The following is a 24,140-nucleotide window of genomic DNA, read 5'->3' as shown; positions in this document are numbered from 1 at the left end:
ATTGGAATTGATTTTTTATTGAGTTTAGTCTATAGATGAATTTGGAGAAAATTGATATCTCAAAAATACTGAGTCTTCCACTGTGTGTGGGTTTTTTTTGTATTTTTTATATCGGAAGTTTTTAAACTTTAGAGCCTATTTACGAATCACTTGGGGATTTTTGTTAATACAAATTCTCCAGAGACTTTGATTCTGTAGGTCTCAGGGAGGGCCATTACATAATTTCAGAAATACTCATTGTAGAAAATAAAAATTCTGGGCACCTGGGTACCTGGTAGCTCTGTTGGTTAAGTGTCTGCCTTTAGCTCAGGTCATGATCCCAGAGCCTGCTTCTCCCTCTGCCTCCCTGCCCCCACGCTGCTCGTGCTCCCTCACTCTCACAAAAATAAATAAATAAAAATCTTAAAAAAAAAAGTCTAGAAAATTACAAAAATTCCAATATTCCTTCATCAGATTCCCCAAATGTTAACATTTTACCATGTTTTCTTTCTTTCTTTCTCTGTCCCTGTCTCTCTCTCCACACACATACACACGCACACACATGCACACAGTTACTATTTTTTTTAAGTTTTTAAAGATAAGTTACAGACATGGTTTCTCTTTATCCTTAAGTACTTTAGTGCATATTTCCTAAAACCAAGGATACTCTCTGACATAACCGCAGTACAATTATCCAAATGAGAAAAGTAACTGATACAGTTCAACAATATAATGCATACATAGAATCCATACATAGACCCTATTCACATTTTGGTAACTGCCCCACAAATGTCCTTTATAGCAAAGGAACCCACATGTTGTATTTAGTTATGTCTCTCTTTAATTATGGTTTTCAGTTTGTAGCTATACCAAATAGTTGTGATTATTTTGTCCTTCAGATTGTAAACATTTAGAAATATTAAGAACATGGGACTAGTTTCAACTGGATCCTGGTAATTTATGTGCATTCATTAGGCGGAAGTAGGTCCAATAATGACTTTGCTCTTAGACAAGAAAAATGCAGTTCCCTCTCCCTAAAACTTTTTAAAAGCGGTGTGGAACAGTCCCACATATGAGGAATACTGAGCTGCAAAATTCTGCAGAGGGGTCTGAGATTTGTCTTTTAGCACCATCCTAAGAAACTCTGGGAGGTAAGTTCCCTTAAAACAGGAATTTTAAAAATCAGAAGAATGTTACGCTTACATTCTTATAATCAACAGATGGCTCTGATTGTGTTTGAAATACAATGCCTCAGGAACAGGAAAGAAGAAAAATGTGATGTGCTAAACTCCCGAATTCCATTTTCTTCCTCCATACTCTGTTGCATGGTTAAAATAAGTATAGAAACAATTCTCATAGGGGAGAAATGAAAACTTCTTTGGTACAGTGGGAAGGGTACACATACAAATTAAATATTTTCAATTATTTCTTAATATTGGTTGCTATTTAATCCAAATGAATAAAACTTAAGTAGTTTTTGCAAAATTCTGATGCTGTTTGCTCATGGAAATTTAATAGAATCATGTTCAAGATGAGAATATTCTTATATAAGTAGATTTGTTCTACAGTTTTGTTATTTCTTTCTGGTGGAGCCATTTTATTTCTTTTTTAAAAATAATCTTTTGATTATAAGATAATTCAGACTAGTTATTAGAAAAACTGAGCAGGGTGGAAGGACTTTTAAAGACCCTAGAGAAATTCCATATTCTTATCCAGAGGTAATTATTATTAGTATTTTGGCATATTTTTCCTCCTGTTTACCTGTTTTTAAACAGGTGTTTTTTACTAAAGTAATATTTGCACTGGACAACAAATCAAATAACATTTTGGACTGAACCGTGTGCCATTGGTTCTTTAAAGGTCTCAAGCAGTCAGTAGGGGCTAATAACATTTACGGAGAATTTCCCGTATACCGTCACTATTCCAAAGGCTTTCTGTGTGTTATCTAAGGTTCATTAACCAATTATTTTTCCATGTTATAAATATTACTGTCTTAAATTTTGAAAAACTGATAAACCTCGAACTTAAAGGAATTTATCAGTTTATGTACATCAGGTCTTTGAAGTGAGCATAGGTAAAACATGTTATTAGGATTCATGGACTTTTCCAATTCTGCTAACACTGATGGGGCATTTGTCCTGGATTAGACACTGTACTATGCCTTTGCATTTGTACTTGCTTGTTCAGTGCCCTTGAACTGATATTCAGCATCCAGGTGAGAGCACTGGAGTCAGAAAGAGTGAGAGCAGCAGAGGAAGATCATTACTTAATGCTGTGGGAATGGCATGTGTCCTTGAAAGCACTGAAGGACCCTTCCCCACCCCAAATCGTAGACCTTGCCACCACTCCTTGCCAAAAGTCTTCAATTCATGGAAAAAATGTAATCTTCATCCCCGATTTTGCTAGAACACTTCTTTTCTATAAAGCTAGGGAAACCTACAGGCAGCTTTGAAGCTGGAAGTGGGTCATTGAATCAGTCATTCCCTTTATATGTGAGAGATTGGGAGTCAAGATTTTTTTGCAAATGCAGGACTGGCTCTATGAAGTTCCAGCTCATTCCCAGCCAGGCAGCAGTGCTTAACCTGCTATGATCAATTATATGTGTGGTTCATACATTTCCTCCCATTTTTTAATTTTGGAAAATTTCAAACCTACAGAAGTACTGAAAGAATAGTTCAGTAAGCATTTTTTTTTAACCTGGATTCACCAGCTCTTAGTGTTTTTCCACATCTGCATGTGTGCGCACATCCTCCCTCTCTCCCTCCACACACACTTTGTTATTATTGTTGCTGTTGAACCATTTGAAAGTAAGAAATTAAGTTGTAGACATCATGGCACTTCATGCTAAATACTATAGAATGTGTCTCTTGAAAACAAAGATTTTCTGCATAATCACAATCCCATTATCATCCCCAAGAAATTTCTTAGTGATACAATAATCTTATTTAATATATGGTTCATATTCAAATTTCCTTAATCGTCTTCATATTTTCCTTTAAAGCTAGACCAGCTTCTACACCTTTTTTTTTAAAGATTTTATTTACTTAGAGAGAGAGGGAGAGAGTGAGTACAAGCAAGGGCAGAGGCAGAGGGAGAAGCAGGCACCCCGCTGAGCAGGGAGCCCGACCTGGGACTTGATCCCAGGACCCTGGGATCATGACCTGAGCCAAAGGCAGACGCTTAACCAACTGAGCCACCCAGGTGTCCCACCTTTTATTTGTTTTTTAATCTCTTATAACTCTGATATTTTCTGAACAGCCCCAGTTACTTATCTTATAGAATGTCCCAGAGTCTGGACTTGCCTAATTATGTTGTCATGATTAGAGTTGAGCATTTTTGGCAAAAAGACCACAAAAGTGATGGGGTTTATTTCCCATTAGATCATATCAAGAGGCATCATGTCATTTTGTCACTTTATTGGTGATGCTAAATTTAATGACAACGCTGTACATTTTGGCTGAGCTTTATTTGTTTCTGACTTTTAGTACTGTTGAAGTGCGTGGGGCCTCGCAGCCAAAATGTGGAAACAACCCAAATGTTGAATGGTGAATGTTGAACAGACATGATACAGCCAGAGGGGAATATTATTCAGCCCTGAACAGGAATGAAGTACTGATACATGCTTCAAGATGGATGAACCTCAAACACCTGATGTTAAGTGAAAGTCTACAGAAGCTTACATATTGGATTATTCCATTTATATGAACTATCTAGAGTAGGTAAATCCATAGATATCATGCAGAGTGGTGGTTGCCAGGGGCAGAGAAGAAGGGAATAGGGAGTAACTGCCTTATGGGTACAGGGTTTCATTTTTGAGTGATCTAAGTATTTTGCAACTAGCTAGATGTGGTAGTTGTACAACACTGTGAATGTATTAAGCACCACTGGATTGATTTCTTTAAAATGGTTCATTTGTGTTATGTAAGTTTCACTTCAATAAAAAAAAAAAGTGAGGGGGAGGCAGCTTCCTAATGATGTAGAGGAAGTAGAATCTGTAGGCATGAAGTTATAATAGAATATGAATGATAAAGGCTGGCTTGTGGTTTTCTTTTTCTTTTTTTAATTTTAATTTTAATTTGTTTTTTTGGCTTGTGATTTTTCATTCAGCATATACCTCAGTCAAAGCAACTAAAATTCAGGCCTTCTGTGCAACTTGGTTTGTGGATCAAGACAATTTTAAAAAAGTATGAGCATCAGTTTTGAGAACTGTGCAATATGTTGGAGTAGACTTTTGTATCTTTTCTCTTTGACCTCCAATTCAGAAGAATCATGTTACCTTGGATTGCTTAATGAGATAAAAATAGAAAAGAGAGGTGATCTGGTCACCTAGTTTTTTTTAGTGTTTTCTTCTTTCAATCCAATTTAGGATCACGGGATTTAAAAAGCTATTTTGGTGCTGTTTATGATATGAAATATTAAAGAATGTATGCAATGTGTGGAGTGGGAGTTTAAATTAGACCAACTCCTTTGGATCGTAAGGAATCAGTGTATCAAGTGACAAAGGTGTTTCTGCTTGGTGATCCAGGGTTTTACTGACTGTCCTCTAGAAGTAAATTAAAATGTAGGGAAAATGTTATGCAGGATTATGTTTATAGAGTAAATTTGTTAGAAGCCCACATTTTCAAAAAGAAAAGGATGGTTGAATTAGTATTGCCATTCAATGGAATGTGAATCAGTCATCAAAAATACCATTTTTGAAGAGGTTTTAATACAAAATTTATAATATAAAACAGCTAGTGTGAGATCATCATAAGAGATACAATACAGAAATTTTTTTAAAAATGTGATCAACCATGTTAAGGAAACATAACCTGTTCACAGGAAAAAAAAAAGAAGACCACAAAGAAAATTTTAACAGTACTTTTTGTTGAGTGACAAGAATGTTGGTGCTATTTTATCTGCTTTTACTTTCTGCATTTTCTAAACATTTAATAGTAAATACAGTTGCTGTAACGATGGCTTCCATTTGTCAAGTGCTTTCTGTGTGCCGGGCACAATGGCATGTCTACATTTATTTCCCCACGGTCCTTGGAGGCGGCTGCTGTCATTAGCTCATCTCACAGGTAAAGAAAGGCATTAAGGTTCAAGAAGTAAAAGAACTCGCCCCAGGTTAGGCAGCTAGTTGGTGGCAGATTCCAACATAAGCAGTCCAATTCCAGATCCATGTTTTAACCATTATCCATGCAGAACACTTAGTGGCTGTTAAACATAGATGCAGTATGTATTCAATTAGTGTGTGTGTGGTTGGGTTAGAGTGGAACACTGAATTAGTAGCCCGGGGACTTTATTTCTGGATCTGCTCTTGACTCCTGTGGTTCAAATTAAGTTACTATGCTTTTTTTCTCAGTTTCTCCATCTTTATAGTAAGGAAAATAGAACCTCCCATTTGCCTGATTTCTTATGCTTATGAGCCTGCCTACATGCTTGTAATAAATATTTGTAAGTTTATGGTGCTGGTTGCCAGGGGGCACCAGCAAACTAGCTAAGACTAGTTTGGTTTTGTAAGAAAAAAAAAATTTTGGGGTTTAAGAGTTAGGCAGATCCAGGTTAAAGTCCTTTGGACCCTCAGAATCCTTGCACCTCAGTTTCCACATCTGCAAAATGGGGACAGTACTGTGTACCTTGAGGAGAGAAAATGACATTGCCTGGGAGGTGGTCGCCACTCAGCAACTGTCCTCTCCTGTCTCTGTTCCATCTCAGCTCACCTGATTTAGAGTAGAGTACAGAGTAATGAGACCTACCAAAGTTTCTTGTACATTTTGGACACATTTTAGTAAAATAAAGAGAAAATTAACCAACAGTGGTAAATTGTCAGCACTCAGACCTGGGTAGAGGGAAGCAGGTGAAGCAAAATGAAATGATCCTGGTAGGAATGAGGGCAGAGGACACTCTTTTTGGCCGGGCTTCTGGAATCATGCTGGCTTTTCCAGAAAGCAACAAAACACCCCACGGAGGGGTAGAGGGCACATACTTCCTTCACCTTTCATGCACTTTTCTTTAACAAACTTTTTTAACCTACCCTGGAGAGAGCAGGTCATTCCTCTTATGGGGGTCAATTCTGTATTTAGGTTAAATCTATACTGGGATATTTACTGATTTATATGTCTCCAGAAATACAAACATACGTTCTGTTTTTGGCAAAAAAAAAAATTGTATCTACAAAACTGATAGGTCAAGGTGCTGTTAATCAGATACCATAATGGATGGTTTGGGAATAAAACTCTTGGTTTTTGTTTTTTTTTTTTAAAGATTTTATTCATTTGACAGAGAGAGACACAGAGAGAGAGAGCACAAGCAAGGGGAGTGGGAGAGGAAGAAGCAGGCTTCCCACCAAGCAGGGAGCCCAATGTGGGGCTCGATCCCAGGACCCTGGGATCATGACCCGAGCCGAAGGCAGACGCTTAACGACTGAGCCACCCAGGCGCCCGGGAATAAAACTCTTTGTAACGAAGTTGATAAGGAGTAGACAGGAGTTTGGGCGACCAAAGTCAGCTCTAAAACCAAGACTGCAGCACCTAACAGAAAAGGAAGAGCCAATGGCACTCCTTAAAGTCATGGGTGGCATTTATTGAGCGCTTACTGTGTGCCAAGCTTTATGACTTTATGCTTCCCTCCTCCTTTCTCATTAATATTTCTCTCCCTCTCTTTTTATTTTTTTATTTCTTTTTAAGATTTTATTTATTTATTTGACAGAGAGAGAGATAGTGAGAGCAGGAACCAAGCCGGGGGAGTGGGAGAGGAAGAAGCAGGCTCCCCGCTGAGCAGGGAGCCCAATGCAAGACTCAATCCCAGGACCCTGAGATCATGACCTGAGCCGAAAGCAGACGCTTAACGACTGAGCCACACAGGCGCCCCTCCCTCTCTTTTTAAAAGATTTATTTATTTATTTGAGAGAGAGCATGTGATTAGGGGTGGGAGGGGCAGAGGGAGAGGGAGAGAATCTTAAGCAGGCTCCCCACAAAGCGTGGAGTCCCTCAATCTCAGGAACCTGAGATCAGAACCTGAGCCGAAATCAAGAGTCGGACACTTAACCGACTAAGCCACCCAGGCACCGCATATTTCTCTTCTTCTAAATAGTTTTTAGTATCATAGCACAGACATAAAAAGAAAATGTCTAGCTTAGCTTTGTGTATTACTTTAAGGCAAACATTCTCGTCACTACTACTCAGGTCAAGTTTTCTCCGTTCTTGTTTCATGTATTTTGAAGCTATGTCATTCGGTGCATAAACAATTTGGATTTTGCTTTGTCATAATGAAATTTTGCAAGTAGTGAAAGATGAACTAAGATTCCTACGCTATTTCTGTTTCTGGCAATAGAGTTCCTGAAAACGGAGTTTGTTGCTAGAATGTTCCCTCTTTGTGGGCACATAAATAATGACTGCTCACCAAGGTAAATATCTGTAGTAGGAACTCCTCTGCATCCCTTCTTTCAGCAGTGATTCCTCCATGTATCACGTCAGGGAGGCGCTGTAGGCCAGGGACTTTGAGAGTGGACTATGGATTTAGATCAACCACTTCCTTTCTGTGGGGCTTGGTCAGTTCATTTAATCTCTCTATGCCATTTTCTCTTCTACGAAAAGGACCATGGCTGCTTCATTAATACTGTAGCTATATAAGGATTACATGAAGATATTTTGGCAGAGTACATAATACAATACTTGGCATATAGTCAATATTCAGTAAATGTTAAATAATACTGTATCATTGCTGTCTTGTTATATTGGACTGAGGCTCAGTTTAATGCACTTTTTGTATTAATTAAATCCCCCTGCCATGGACCACTGATTATGTAATACAGTGAGCAGATGCTAACTAACCCTGATTCCTGAGGTCTTTCCCTTTCTTACAGCACAGGTGTGCATTGGAATCATCGTGATACTGATCATATACAACTTTTGGTTCCTCTATGTCCCTTATATGACATGGCTTTACTTTGACTGGAGTACCCCAGAGCAAGGAGGCAGGAGATCCAACTGGGTCAGAAGCTGGACCGTTTGGAAGTATTTTAAGGACTATTTTCCAATTCACGTGAGTAGAATTGTTTTATGTTGTAGGATCTTGAGCTGGGAGAAGAATCGAAATTTGTTTTCATCACAGATAGTTCAAGCTTTTTTCTTTTCAGAGAGAGAAAGCCTGCAAATCAGCCCAAATTACTAAATGGGATCTAAGCTAAATTGACACCATTTCGAAGGCTATGTGTGGGGTGTTCTGGGCTCAGGAAATAGTTTAAAAATTTGGAAAAAGCTCCAATCCAGAGAACTAAACAAGTCATGTTTTCCATTTCCTTTTTTTTTAAAAAATATTTGAGAAAGAGAGATAGCGAGAGAGAGCGTGGGCAGAGGGGAGAGGGAGAAACAGGCTCCCTGCCAAGCAGGGAACCCAATGTGGGGCTCGATTCCAGGACCCTGAGATCATGACCTGAGCCAAAGGCAGATGCTTTACCAGCTGAGCCCACCCAGGTGCCCCTCCATTTCCTTGTGACATAAAAACTAATCATGAGTTTCTTGGTTTCTTATTGGAATCTAATCTGGACCATTTTATTATTTTTTTAACCCACTATACACTGTAGCTCATCAAAACTTGGGATTTGGATCCAAGTCACAACTATATATTTGGGTTTCACCCCCATGGAGTGCTTGTTGCTGGAGCCTTTGGAAATTTTTGTACAAATTATTCGGACTTCGAGGAGCTGTTTCCTGGCTTCACTGCATATCTTCATGTGCTCCCATTTTGGTTCTGCTGTCCTCTCTTTCGAGAATATCTGATGAGCAGTGGTAAGTGAAGGCAAATCGTTATTTCTCCAGTGTTCTAGGGTGGCAGGACCACACCTCCCAAACACTGGTTTACAGTTTCTTAGCAAAACCCTGTTTCTGTATCCCTGTCTGATACTTCCCATGCTGCTTGGATGATTCTTGCCTCCCGCCCTGGACTAGAAGTTCCAGGAAGACACAGACCGTGTCTTTTTCTTTGTTTTCCCCACCCCTTTCTAGCGTAGGGCCTGGGATATAGGAATATTCAATAGATGTTAATTCAATGAGAGAATAAATTGATGAATGCGTTTTGTGTATCCAGATGTGGAAGAAAGAATCTTGGGTCAAACAAGTGATAGATTGCACCTTTGGAAAAGCACTTGGCCTGCGTTTATGAGCATTAGAGATGGAAAATGTCCTCCAATATGTCTTGAAGTAATGGCCGTATATAAATGAAGCATACTTAATCTTTTTCTTCCCAGATTAAATAGAACTTGGCTTAGAAATGAGTTCATTCTATTGAATGAACTGAGCTGGTGGAAGACTCTTTGATTAATGAAACCATAATTCTACCAATTCCAAGAATAAAATTTAGCTGAAACGCTATAAAGACACTATATGAGTGTGCACAGAGGCTAAGCTTGTGTTAACAGTTCTCACGTCAATTTGAGGGATTCAGTTTATTTGGTTTTCTAACTTGACCAACTTAATGACTCAGCATGAACTACACTACCTTACAGAGTGCTTTATGTTTATCGTCTACATTAACTATTGTTGTGTTGCATTTCTTGGATATAAAGAAAAGTAGATAGTCTCTTTTTGAAAACTTATAATTTCAAAAAAATTTTACAATTTCAGGATGAATAAGTAGATATTCAGAGATAGAATTTTCCAGGGTCTTCCAGGTTTTCATTACTTCCTATTAATTTCTCAAGTCTCTGTTGTCATTATATACCTGATAGGAAATCACTAAGCACTAGAGGACCAGGATCCCTGGCTGGGTTTTCAGGTTCTGTGTATGGACCTTCACCCATATGGCGCTGGGCTCTTGGTCCAGTCTGGCTGTCACTGCGTCTGGCCTCTAGAGGGCGCACCAAACCTCGAAACTACTATATAGGCAAAAACAACAACAACAAAAACAAACCCTTCCTTGTTTTGCCGACATCGATTGGGTTAGTTTTATAAAAGGAAAAAAATTAAAGGGAAATTTTTTAAATTTCAGAAAAGCACAGAAATACATTTACAGTATACTGTTTGCTGATTCCAGCCACAAGTGAGGTTGGGTAGTGGTAAGTGTGGCAAATTTATGGTACAGGAGATGTAGGTACACCCCTCTCCGTGGCCACGTCAGATACATATAATCAACCTTAAGAGTCTTTCTCCATATAGTGCCCTCAGAGTCATTGCCATTTGCTTGAGCTGGCATTTGAGATGAAACTTGTCTGTTCTCTCTGGCTTATGATATCATGAGATCTTTTCCTTTTTGCTATAAGCTGAGATATCCTAAAAGCTAAATAAAAATATCCAAATTTGTAGCTGGTAGAGTTTCAGGGCGTCCTTATCTCAAAATTTGGAGAGTTCTCAATTTTTTTCTAGAACCAGCTTCCAGGACAGGCTCTGGTCCAAGGCTGCCCTTTTACTCTCTGCCTTTCTTGGTGGTTGCCTCTCTGGGTGTGAAAGACAGACAGACATGTGTACCAAACCCATGTAGTAAAGAAGCAGTAGAATTTCAGAGGTCCTCTGCTGACCAGTGCCTGTTTTCCTCTTTTGCTCTTACCCATGGGATTTCCATCACTATAAGTCCCTGTAAGTCCCCCCTCCAAACTTTCCCTCTTGGTCCATTTTGGTGACTCTCTACTCATCAGGTGTCAGCCAGGGCACATTCTGTGTTTCGAGGCTCACGTTCCTTCCCATGTGCCCAGTAAGGCTCTACAGGTAGCAGAGATCAGATCACAACAGCCACGTATAGAGCCCAGAGGAGGTCGATATGGAAAACAGCTGATGGATTCGACAAGACGTAGTGATTGATGCAGCCTTAGGAAGGTAGCAACTGTGTATGTCGTATGATCAGCATCTAGCCCAGTGTCTCGCCTGGAGCAGGTGCTCAATAAGTGTTTTGAACGAAGGAATGAATGGAGTCAACATGGTTGCTAAGAAGAGGGGAATATGTTTGGGAGGAGCCTACATCTCTGACTTGCGCAACAAGACAGATGATGGTCCCATTCACCTTGAGGGGTAGTGTTGCAAGAAGAATACAGTGCATTGGGTCTGGAAACATGGAGTTTGAGGTGTCTTTGAGTTGGCAAGGTAGACATGTTCATTGGGCCATTGGGAAGTGTGGGTGTAGAGCCTCAGGAAGAAGAGGTCCCAGGAGATAGATTTGGGAGAACTCAGCCCACATAAGTGGTATTTGAATCCATGTATGTAGATAACATTAGAAGATATTAGAGACTATGAAGGAGCCTGTCTTAGCCTGCTATAACAGAATGCTATTGACTGGGTGACTTAAATAATAGATAGTTATTTCTCACTGTTCTGGAGGCTGGATGTCCAAGATCAAGGTGCTGGCAGATCTGGTGTCTGGTTAGAGCTCCTTTCCTGACTTGCGGGCAGCCATCTTGTTATGTCCTCACATGACAGAGAGATAGCACCCTGCCTCTCTTCCTCTTTTTATAAGGACACTGATCCCATCTTGGGGGCTAAAACATTCTCATGACCTAATTACTTTCCAAAGGCCCTACCTCTTAATACCATCCTACTGGGGATTAGGGTTTCAACATAGAAATTTTAGAGGAATACAAATATGTAGTTCTTAGAGCCCTAAGACATAGCAGCAGTTAAGGATGGCCTATAAAGGTAGCCCAGAGAGGGAATTGAGAAATGGCCAGAGGAGAGCTGGTGTCTAGAAACTCAGAAGGCCCTCTTTCCAATGGAAGTTATGCCTCCAGCTCCCACTCAGGGCATGCAGAGTGGAATGGCCATGCCTTGAACCCAGTAGAAATTCAAACCCATTGAGACTCAGGTACTCTACCCTCTAACCCACCACCCTCTGCCTCTTTAGTAGGTGGTTGGTCACTCAGAATCCTGCATTATTTTATATTCCCCCAGTAATAGGCACTTACACTAAAATGAGCATATAATCGTCCTTTGAGAAATGAGGTGTGTTGTGTCTTAATAAAGCCTGTCTGACACATTCTCTTATGACTAAAAAAAATGGATAAAGCCATGAATGGAAGGAAACAATAAGACTTTAAAAAGCAATTATCTCTTTAATACAGTAGGTCATGAGTGGCTTGTATTTTCATTTTTTTTCCCTTTAAGAGTTCATGGCCTTTTCCTCCAAGAGTACATAGTACATTCAAAATCTGAAAACGAATTTTTAAAGTTATTTTTATGTGGGAAAGCCTGGTACAAAGACCAAACAATTATATAACTATCTTAAATAAACAACTTATCAAAGTCAGACTAGACATTTTGGAACCATGTAAAGATCTGGTTATTTGTCAAATGTCTGAATTTTTGAAATCATTTACATTATAAATCTAGGTTTGGGAAACAAGAATCCACATAAAATATCTGAAAACAGGCCCTTGTGTGTTCAGAAGACCCAGTGCAACCTCTTCTAAAGGATATGCTTTTTGGTTCTGAGCCAGGATTCACCAGAGTAGTGATCAAGGTCACCACATACAGTGATGCAGGTTGTGCACTGAACAACTGCAGAGGGCACCTTTCACTTATAGTGCAATATGAATAGAGTCCCTAGAGTTGAGCAGCCTACAGCCTACCCAAATAAGTGGTAGATCTAATAACAAATGACATTTTAAAGACCTAACCCAATCACCTGACAAAATGTTATATTTTATGAATGAAATATATTACCAAAGATCTGGCTGTGACAAAATTTTAAGCAAGATGTTCTAGGGAATTTTGTTAAATATTCACTGATGCCATTGAATATTATGACAAAAATATTTTAATTTTTAAGATAAATACTTAGCCCTTTTGTTTTATTCACTAAGGGTCAGTCTCAGTTTCTAAGAAAAGTGTGTCCCATGTGCTGAGCAAGGAGGAAGGTGGAAACATTTCAATCATTGTTCTTGGGGGTGCAGAGGAATCACTGGATGCCCATCCTGGAAAATTTACTCTGTTCATCCGCCAACGGAAAGGATTTGTTAAAATTGCTTTGACCCATGGGTAAGTAGCTTCTCATTTCAGGTACTTGGGTCAGAGAAGTTAAGGTGTTATTAAATGAACACAAAGAAATAAAGTAATTTTTTCCAGTCCTTAAAGACAGACTTCCTCTTAGCTGACCTTCCAATAAAAGCAGATTTGGATGTTCATGGGAAATGGCATACAACCTCCCCCCTAAGGTAGTTCAACGCCATGGCATCCAGAAGTTAAACTCACCTTTAAAAACAAAGCAAACGGGCACCTGGGTGGCTCAGTCTGTTGGGCATCTGCCTTCAGCTCAGGTCATGATCCTAGGATCCTGGGATTGAGCCCTGCATTGGGCTCCCTGCTCAGCAGGGAGTCTGCTTTTCCCTTTCTCTCTGACTCTTCCCCCCTACTCATTTTCTCTCTCTCTCAAGTAAATAAATAAAATCTTTTTTTAAAAAAGCAAACAGGGCACCTGGGTGACTCAGTCATTAAGCGTCTGCCTTTGGCTCAGGTCATGATGGGATCAAGCCCCGCATCGGGCTCCCTGCTCGGCGGGAAGCCTGCTTCTCCCTCTCCCACTCCCCCTGCTTGTGTTCCCTCTCTCGCTGTCTCCTCTCTCTGTCAAATAAATAAATAAAATCTTAAAAATAAATAAATAAATAATTTAAAAAGCAAACAAATAAAAAGTACAAAATTTTATATACGGAGTATAAATTTCCAGTCAAATGAACAAACGAATCATGGTCTGGACTCTAGGTGGAAAGGAAGCTTCCCAGAGCCTTGATTTTTCTATGGAATAAAATACCACGAATCGCTAAGCTGCTGAAGTACTGCCCCAAAGGATTTCTTTTTTTTTTTTTTTTAAGATTTTATTTATTTTTTGACAAAGAGAGACACAGCAAGAGAGGGAACACAAGCAGGGGGAGTGGGAGAGGGAGAAGCAGGCTTCCCACGGAATAAGGAGCCCGATGCAGGGCTCGATCCTAGGACCCTGGGATCATGACCTGAGCCAAAGGCAGATGCTTAACGACTGAGACACCCAGGCACCCTGCCCCAAAGGATTTCAAGTATAAGTCAGTTTCATTGTGTGGAACATGAAATTAGCAGTATAGGGAGACATGGGAACATTGAAAAATTCTTGGTTCAGTGATTCATCAGCGTACAACACCCAGTGCCCATCACAACGCGTGCCCAATCATTGAACACTACATCAAAAACTAATGATGTACTATATGCTGGCTATTTGAACATAATAATTAAAATAAATAAATGAATAAAGAGATTGAAAGAAAAAAAGAAAAATTGTTGGGATATGTTGCAAAAGTCATCTGAACAGAATAAAATACTTAAATCGTTTTCCTTAAAAATTTGTATTGTTCCGCTTTATTTGTAGCGCCTCCTTGGTCCCGGTGTTTTCTTTTGGAGAAAATGAGCTATTTAAACAAGTTAACAACCCTGAAGGCTCATGGCTTCGAATTGTGCAAGAGAAGCTACAGAAGATCATGGGGTTTGCTTTGCCGCTGTTCCATGCCAGAGGAATTTTTCAATACAATTTTGGCCTGATGCCCTATAGGAAACCTATCCACACTGTTGGTATGTCTATCGAAGACTAAAGGCTTGTTAGAATAAGTAAAAGTATTACCTTACTTTGAGCAACGTTATTGTTATTGATTGCAGGGCTAATGCAAGAGAAGTGGCTTTGATTAAGAACTTCCTAAAATAAGAATCCTATAGATGTGATTTGAGCTTCATTTATGGTATGCCTTTTAGCTAAGAAATGACTGTATTTTCCACTTGGAAATTGATTACTTTCAAGAATACTACTATTGAACTACAACGGGGAGAATCCAATTTAGACATAAAGTTCCTAGTACTTTATATGAATTTATTTCTCTGTACCAGCAGATTGTAACGTAGCAATTCTTTGATGAACACATTATATCAGTCTATTAATCAATGCAGATTTCTGTGTAATAGAAATCTTCATCATGTGCAATTCACCTGGGCACTAGTTTCTGTAGCAAAAACATTTTGGGGGGCCTCTTGCTATTTTTATATGTATTCTAATATGAACTGATTTTGTTTTAAAAAGTGGTACATTGTGGGGAATTGAGATGGGGGAGGAAGGTGACAGATTGTTGATGGAAAGACTGAGGAGCAGAGTAATTAGCTCTTCACACTGAAAAGGACCTGGATTGCTGAGCAGGAGAAAGTGCAGAGCCAGATGCCAGTAGCATAGTTAACAAAACTGTATACTTCATCTAAACCTGGAAGTAATAGTTTCACCATGGTAGTCCATTAAAATACATTCAGAATGTTTTTAGATCTGTTTCATTAGAATAGGATTTTACTATTTACTGTCAGTTTCTGAGAGCTTTGCATGTCACGTGCAGTCACATGACACTATTTTTAAATGAGGTATTTAATTCAAATGGAATGTTAACAGACTGTTGATTAGTTAGTGTAATGGGAACATGGAGATAAGTTTGCAATTGTGTTTTTCCAAGATAAACTGGTTATATTTCTTTGGCATAATATATATTTTTTAACCAGATAATCAACATGGGTTAGACCGTGATTTTTCTTTGCTGTGATATTAAGTAGTAATTTTTGGTCCCTTATGTGCAAAGTACTGTAGTTGGCATTTTTGGGGATATGAGGAAAATTGAAAGACATGATTTTTAGGAGCTAAAAGTTTAATTAAATATAACTCATACACACATGAAGTAAGTTGTTGATGTTGAAAGCCAAGTGTATTTTGTTGATTTAAATGGTTATAGTTATCGCCTCTATGGGGGTAAACTGTAGTTTTAAGTAAAGTGGTCATCCTATGATACAGCCTAATTATAAACCTACTGACAAATAATTAATTGGTCAGGGGTCAAATGGAAATGACCGAATCGGAATTCATTGTTGCGACTAGAAAACCTAGAACTCTGGTCTTCACTCATGCCTGTCTAATGCGTTTTTCTTCAAGACTTAGAATAAGAGAAAATTGCTTCAGTCCACTCTTCAGCCTACCTCCCAAATGATCACATCAGAAATAGCATATCTAGTCTCTAGCATCCTCAGTATCCTGCTGTTATTTGAAGCCTTTTAAAAACCAAGCTGAGAATCACAGACCTGTACCTCTGAAACAAATAATACGTTATATGTCAAAAAAAAAAAAAAAGAAGAAGAAGAAGAAGATAGTAGGAAGGGAAAAATGAAGGGGGGGAAATCGGAGGGGGAGATAATCCATGAGAGACTATGGACTCTGAGAAACAAACTGAGGGTTTTAGAGGGGAGAGGGGTGGGGGGATGGGTTAGCCCGGTGATGGGTATTAAGGAGGGCATGTATTGCATGGAGCACTGGGTATTATACGCAAACAATGAATCATGGAACACTACATCAAAAACTAGTGATATAATGTATGATGACTCACATACATAATAAAATAAAATTAATAACCCCCCCACAAATTCTCAATATAATAATGTTTGTAATAGTGAAAAATTATAGCCTACATCTCTATTAAGGAAATTGATAAATAAATGGTGGTTTATCAATAAAAAAAAAAACCAAGCTGAGAATATGAACGTTTACATAAAGTCTCAGCTACCATGAGTTTGATTTTATGGTGGCAGAGTGGGAGTCAGACAGATTAAGAGCAACCTGATTTGGGTGAACCAGACCTTCACAGACTATGTGCATCTAAAGACTTTTATTTGGGGGATGCCTGGCTGGTTAGTTGGTAGAGCACATGACTCTCGATCTGTGGGTCAGGAATTCAAGCCACACATTGGGCGTGGAGCCTCCTTTAAAAATAAATAAATAAATAAATAAAATGAAGACTTGTATTTGAAATAACACATGTGAGGATAGAATATTGACAATTCCATAAACAGAAGCAAAGCTACATATCAATCCAGTGCAATGCGATATGGTAACAGTGATCTAAGTTACTATGTTGAGTTCTATTTTTTTTTTTAAAGATTTTATTTATTTATTTGACAGAGAAAGACTTAGCGAGAGAGGGAACACAAGCAGGGGGAGTGGGAGAGGGAGAAGCAGGCTTCCCCGTGGAGCAGGGAGCCCGATGTGAGGCTCGATCCCAGGACCCTGGGATCAAGACCTGAGCCGAAGGCAGATGCTTAACGACTGAGCCACCCAGGCGCCCCTGTTCAGTTCTATTTTAAATCAATGCACTTCAAACTCAGAGTTCTTTGCTGACTTGCTGACACAGCCCAGGCAGATCAGGTAGAGTTGAGACCAGCAAGTTGTTTTGTGGTCCTTCTGCTCCCCTTTCATTTAAATAAGAGTTTGTGAACTTAACTCTACCTCATAAGAACTCAGTAAATATTAGTTCAGTTAGTTAAATCATCATTTCATCTATAATCCTCGCACCCACAGCTGTCTGGAGATGCTCAGGTTCTCCATCCTACAGCCTCCCCACACACCTGTGAGACCTTACTTCCTCAGTGACCTCAGAGCATTCATTTCAGTGTTAGTGATTCTCAAATACAGTGAGCATTACTAACACTGTAAGGGTTTTGTCTGTTAATATCCTACTAATTGAATCCTCTTAAAAATGTGATCTCATTAAATCCAAAATGCCATCATCAGGTCACACTTAACCCTCTCTGCATACTTCTTATACTACACCTTGCTAAACCATCAGGTTTCTCTGCATCCTCCATCAGAACCGTCTTTCCTATTTTTTTTAAAGATTTTATTTATTTATTTGAGAGAGAGTGCGCATACACAAGTGGGGGGAAGGGCAGAGGGAAAGGGACAGGCAGACTCCTCACTAGCATGGAGCCTGGGGCTTGATCCCAGGACCCTGAGATCATGACCCGAGCTGAAGTCAGATGCTTAACTGACTGAGCCACCCATCTTTCCCCTTAGCTGAGGGTCACTGACTGGAAATAATTTGTAAAGAAGATACCATATATTAGCATCTGCATAGCAAAGGAAACAATCAACAAAACTAAAAGCCTACTGAATGGAAGAAGATATTTCCAAATGACATCTCTGATAAAGGGTTAGTATCCAAAATATATAAAGAAGTTATACAACTTAACTCCCAAAAAACAATCCAATGAAAAAATGGGCAGAAGACATGAAAAAAATGTTTCTCCAAAGAGGAAATACAACTGGCCAACAGACACATGAAATGGTGCTCGACATCACTCATCATCAGGGAAATGCAAATCAAAACTACAAAGAGATATCACCTCACACCCTTCAGAATGGCTAAAATAAAAAACACAAGAAACAACAAGTGTTGGTGAGGATGTAGAGAAAGGGGAATCCTTTGTGCTGCTGGTAGGAATGCAAACTGATGCAGCCACTGGGGAAAACAGTATGGAGGTTCTTCAAAAAGTTGAAAATGGAACTACCTTATGGCTCAGTAATTGCACTACTGGGTATTTACCCCAAAAAATACAAAAACACTAATTAAAAGGGATACAAGCACCCCTGTGTTTATTGCAGCATTATTTACAATAGCCAAGTTATGGAAGCAGCCCACATATCCATCTATAGATGAATGGATAAAGAAGATGTGGTGTATATATACTGTGGAATGTTATTCAGCTGTAAAAAAGAATGAAATCTTGCCATTTTCAACAACATGGATGGAGCTAGAGTATAATGCTAAGCAAAATAAGCCAAAGGAAGACAAATACCATATGATCTCACCATATGTGGAGTTTAAGAAGCAAAACAAACAAGCAAAGAAAAAGAAGAAACCAAGAAACAGTCTCTTAGCTATAGAGAATGGACAGAGGACAGGTCGGTGGGGGGGGCAATGGAGGAAATAGGTGATAGGGATTAAGAGTACGCTTGTGATGAGCACTGAGTAATGTATAGAAGTGTTGAATATTGTGCAACGGAAACTAATATAACACTGTACGTTAACTATACTGGAATTAAAGTAAAAAATTTAATAAAAAAGTAAAAAAAGAAGATACCATATATTTTCTTTACACATTTCACAAATAGTATGTAATTTATATATTTTGTTATTGTCAGTTTATCAAAATATAATAAAATGTTCACATATATTGTGTTTCGTTACATAAATAATGGAGAGAAACTGATTTAAATATCACATCCATCATGATACCCAGGATGGGTAATTGAAAGAAGTTTAGACTCTAAGAACAATGTGTAAAGAATTGCAGTTCCTTGGAATTGCTTTGTTTGTTTCTACGATACAGAGCTCGGTGAGAACAGGGATTTTTGTCTTACTGTTTTCTGCGCTATTTCCAGTGCCGGCAGGATAGGGACTCAAGACACATTTGTAAACAATTCATTATTTAGTTATGCCTTTCTGATTATAATTTGTAAGTTTTCAAATATCTAACAAGTACCCGTTAAAAATTTTAAGGGAAGCTAATGTTAAATTCAAGTTGTTGAGTCAGTACGGTTATGATGGGAAGTTGAATGTTTGGGGAAGAAAGTGAGAGACAAGGGAACTTGCCATTGAAAGGGGGAGGTTTCGTGTATCATGGTACGTGTGGATTTTAATTTTTAAAAGTTTATGTTGAAAAATTTCAAAGGTTCAGAAAAGTTTCATGAGTAGTAAAATGAACTCCTCTGTGCCTTTCTCCCACACTCACCAGTTGGTAATATTTTGCTACGGTTTTTATCACTCTTTAATGGTGTAATAAATACACTCTTTACTATTGTTATAAGTAAACTGTTTGAGTGTGTGCAGACATCATGACTTTTGCTCCTATGTATCTTGCTTAAGAGCAAGATGATTCTCCTCGATAATGTCAGTGCAATTTAGGAAATTGAACATTGATAAAGTACTGTTAGCCAGTGTACAGTGTAAACTTCACGAATTGCCACAATAATTTCCTTGTTAGCTGTGCTTTTGGAGGGTATTGGGGGTAGGGGTCGAGTGTTTTTTCCCTCAACAGGATCATACATTGCATTTAATTTTCACATCTCTTCAACCTGCTCCAAACTGGATTTGTTTTTCAACGTCCTTTTGTCTTTATGACATGGGCAGTTTGGAGGAGTATAGGTCAGTGGTTTGTAGGCAGTGGTTTGTAGGTCAACTTGGGTTGGTCTGTCTTATCATGATTATATTACAGTTACACATTTGTGGCAAGAATTCCACAGAAATGATGTGTCTTCCTCAGTACATCATATCAAGAGGCTCTTGATGTCAGTTTCCCCCATTGTTGGCTGTACTCATTTTGATCACTTGAGTGGGGGTGTTTACCAGATTTCTCTACTATAAAGTTAAATCACAAAGATTAATCTACAGAAATCTTTTATGTTTATATACATAAGTATATATTATATGTATTATATTTATAAAGACTTTCTCCTTTTCATTAACAAGTAACCTGGGTTAGTGTTACTTAGACACTGTGTAATTATTCTGTTCATCAGACTTGACTTGATGGCTTTAATATCCATTGATAATTCTTGCCTGAATTGATTAAGGCAGTCATGGCTGCAAACTGGTGGTTTTCTAGCTCTAGTATTCCTTCTGTATTAATTAGTTGTCCCTCCCTCCTCCCAATTAGATTATTTGAATTCTCCTCTCCAGAGAGGCTTATCAGCTGTGTTTGCATGTGGCCTGAGGAAGGGCTCCCTTCCCATTCTGTCCAGCCTCACAACTTCAGCTGACTTCGTAACTCCTTGGCCTGCCTTTTGATTATGGATGTGATAGAAGTGTTTGTTTCATTTTTACATTTATGGTAAAACTGAAAAATATAATCACTGCCATTAAGAAATTGGTTCTTTCCATTGTAGGCCCAACATGATGGTAGCGTCTAACGCTCAGGCACCGGCCACACAAACCAATATTGACATCTAGAAGCTGTTTGTATCATGCATCAACTAAATTTACAGAAGGAAGTAATGTGGACTTGGAGTCTGATTCTTAGTGACTTAGGTGGTTTCATTTCTCATCCCTGAGCCTCAGATTTTACGACTCTGAAGAAGAGACTATTATAATTGTCCTGTCTTGTCTTAGGGTTATGCTGGGGATCAAATGATACGGTACGTGGGAAAGTGCTCCGTAGGCCCCAGGTGCTAGGAGAGTACGGGCTGGTGCAGGAGACTTCCTGGCCAGATTGTTGAGAGCTATTAAATGTGTTTCCATCTCCCTGTATAAGTATTCTTGCCAAAGTGTTCATCTGAATCAAATCATGAGGAAACAAATTCAGATTGTGAGACTTTGTATTAAACAACTGGCCTGGATTCTTTAAAAATATTAATGTCATAAAAGACCAAAAGGACGAGAGAACTCAAAGACACAACAGCTGTCATGGGGGCGGGGGGTGGCAGGGAAGCAACTGTAGGGATATCATGGAGACAACTCATCAAGTTTGAATGTGGATTCAGTACAAAATTAATATCGTACAGAGTTAAGTTCCTTGGGTATGATAATGGTGTTGTTAAAAAGGACAGGGGTTTTGTTCTTAGGTACTTCATGCCGAAATATTTAGGGATGGTAACGCAATTGAACCATTGATGTCTGCAACTTATTTTCAAACAGGTCTACAAAAATAAAAATAACACGTATGTAAATACGCACGGGGGTATGCACAAAATGTTCAAAACTGGTGAGTCTAGAGGAAGAGTATGCAAGTGCTTATTCTTTCTATAATTTTGAATTTTTTAACATAAAGATAGGGAAAGGAATGTATTTTAATAAAATAAAACTGGTTTGAAACCACTTGAGGACAAAGTGGTCCATTGTATTTCAAGTCATTATTATATCCTGATGGGGGTGGGAAGCAGGCTAAGGGATTCTCTGAAATACAAAGAAAGGAAGGGAACCTAATTTAAATTTAAATGTAAAGTAGCGATATAAGGAGATAAAAATGTTAATGGGATTAACATGGTGCCCAATACAACCTGTTAAATGTTCAGCAAATATATGGAAATGCGTTCTCTCTCTCTCTCTCTCTCTCTCTCCTCACATCCGGCATATTTGAGCCTCCACCATAAGTCACAGGTTCAGTAAACTCAGGTTTCATTGGCACCCACATTTTGACTCTTCCCAACCCCCTCTGCCAACAGGCTGGCCTTTGTCTCGTGTAGCATCCAGAGAAAGACTAATTCCTGTGTGAGACTGTTAGAGCGATAAACTCTGTGGAATTTTCATAATTAAAGAAAAATAGAGGAAATACCTCTTACTGCCAGAGATTTACTCTTTGCCTCAACGAGAAGAAAATCATGCCCATTTCCAAATTCCTCTCCAGCCGTGTATGCAGTGTCCTATGAAGCTGCTCATTCTTCATCTTGGTTAACTACAACACAGCACCGTAGAAATAGGGCGAGACTGCCGTGTGAGCCTGTAAGTGCATAACTAATCTTGAATTGCTGGATGGAATTGGAAAATGGAACAAACATGCACGCCAGCTATAAAAAGCACTGAAACAAACAGGAGCACTATGATTCCTGACTTTGCCACAAGGAGATGATGATTGATTTTTCCAGGGCAAGGAGTTCTATTTGCAAGAGCAGCCTGATGCAGCTGGTTTTTTCCTTTGTGTTGTAAAAAGAGAGTTACAGGGCAATTTGCAACTAACTAGTCTTAGCTTTGTTTTCTTCTCCTTAGTAGTAAAGAATCTCCTTTTTGGAGAGAGAGAGAGAGAGAGAGAGAGAGAGAGAGAGAATGAATTTTGGTTTTCTAGGGCTCTGGGGACCCTTCTCAGATTTGCAAGTTTTTGTTTTGTGACCTCTGTCTTTATCCCTAACAAGTAATTGAGAATGATTTCTTACTCTCTAATCCAATTTTGGGTTAGTAGGAGGGGCAGGAGAACTGGCTTTACATCCTAAATTCCCGTTCTTTTTGTATAGTTTGGGAATTTCCAGCATCTCTGTTTCTCTACAGGTAAACAAGAGAAAGGCAAGGATGAAGCTGCCCATCTCCCACTTTAAAGGGAGAAGTCATGGGCATGTTTGAGCTCTCTGGAAGAACCATCTGAAATAGAGTGAGCCCATGAATAAGAACAGGATTGAAATTAGCTGTAGTATAGCTGATAGGAAGTAAGACTTAATTAATAATTCAAAATTCACGAGTCTTAATTAAGCTGGGAACAACACACTTCAGCTTCTCAGACCACTAAGTCTCTTTCTAAGTCCCCCACCCACCCACCTTGAATAGTTGCACTTGACCTTTCTTTTTGGTCAATTTCACTTACCAGGAGCTAGTTCTGTAAAACTGTGAATTTGCTAGTCTATTGACATTGCCTAATAGATTCTCAATTCACATGTAGATTTCTCAGTTTTTTTTCTTGAAACAAAAAGGTCAGAGTTAGGAGGAGGCTTCAAGATCATTGAGTTCTACATTTTTATCCTGTGGATGTAAGAAGTAAGGCCAGCGAGGAGAAAACTTACTAGCTCAGTGTACTGGTCTAGTCTAGCGCCCTTTGTCGAGCACCAGCTCCTATTCTATACTGTCACCCCATTAGCCTCTCCTCATCTGTATTTCCAACTACAAATGACAGCAAGACAGTTCCTGTTCTTTCTCTTGAGTTACAAAGGACTGATGTCCACTCTCTGTAAATTTGACATCCAGGCTATCAAAAGAGAACTGTATGTGAGATTCTTGAGGCTGTATCTGAGTAAAAACTTAGCAGTTGGAGAATATTCATACTGCAGTAAGGTGGTATGTATCTACTAGGTATGTCTCTATTTGTCTCCTTACTGCAACATTAAATAGATAGATAATCTTAGTAATACGTTTTGTTATATATGTATGTGTGGTGTATCACCCTCTTCTCCGTGCCCCCTTACCTCCCATACTGATGTCATTTATCACTTCCTTCTTTCTTTCTGCGTTAACATTTCTTGGTTTTCCCTTAACTCACCACTTTCTGTTACTGACGTGGATTTGAACCTTGGATGTAGCCCGGAACAACCTAGAGTATGCCAGAGGAAACCTCCTCTCTCCACTCTTGAGTTCCATTCCATTACCTACGGCCCCACTTGACCTCATACCCAAGTTAATAGAGGGTAATAAGAAGCTGTTTGCTGCCCAGCACGTCACCGAACATCCTGTAGGTTTTCAACTCTTGGCATCAGTGAGCAGCAGGGGGCGCAGTGAGCGGGGAGGACCCAGGAAAGCAGGTGCCAAAGCCACGTGTATCTTGTAGTTGCAAACAGTCTGAGACATACTCTAAACACCTTTTTAAATATGTATAAACGTTGCCAGGTTACATAATAATTAGCTCATTTTTAATTACAGGTAAAACACAAATGCATTCTCATTGTAGAAAACTCCTACCATACAG

At 39.0% G+C, this 24,140-nt stretch overlaps 1 protein-coding gene across 5 annotated transcripts in view; it reads left to right on the top strand.

The window, feature by feature from the left end:
* The window catches only part of MOGAT1 (monoacylglycerol O-acyltransferase 1), a 47,839-nt gene that overhangs the window by 6,933 nt on the left and 16,766 nt on the right, over positions 1-24,140 (top strand). For 2 of the 5 annotated variants that reach the window (XM_028105320.2, XM_028105322.2), the window contains exons 2-5: positions 7,829-8,007; positions 8,549-8,753; positions 12,749-12,923; positions 14,281-14,480. In XM_028105320.2, the coding sequence (XP_027961121.1) occupies positions 7,829-8,007; positions 8,549-8,753; positions 12,749-12,923; positions 14,281-14,480 (759 nt within the window). Of the gene's footprint in view, positions 1-3,464; positions 3,699-7,376; positions 7,514-7,828; positions 8,008-8,548; positions 8,754-12,748; positions 12,924-14,280; positions 14,481-24,140 lie in introns of those variants that run through there. The other 3 variants (XM_028105325.2, XM_028105326.2, XM_028105323.2) reach the window with 3 other exon arrangements.

Source organism: Eumetopias jubatus, unplaced genomic scaffold (genome assembly GCF_037043125.1).
Source record: "Eumetopias jubatus isolate StellerSeaLion01/CBP00866 unplaced genomic scaffold, mEumJub1_p1.0 scaffold_3, whole genome shotgun sequence".
NCBI classification, from domain to species: domain Eukaryota; kingdom Metazoa; phylum Chordata; class Mammalia; order Carnivora; family Otariidae; genus Eumetopias; species Eumetopias jubatus.
This window is presented reverse-complemented; position numbering and strand designations above follow the sequence as displayed.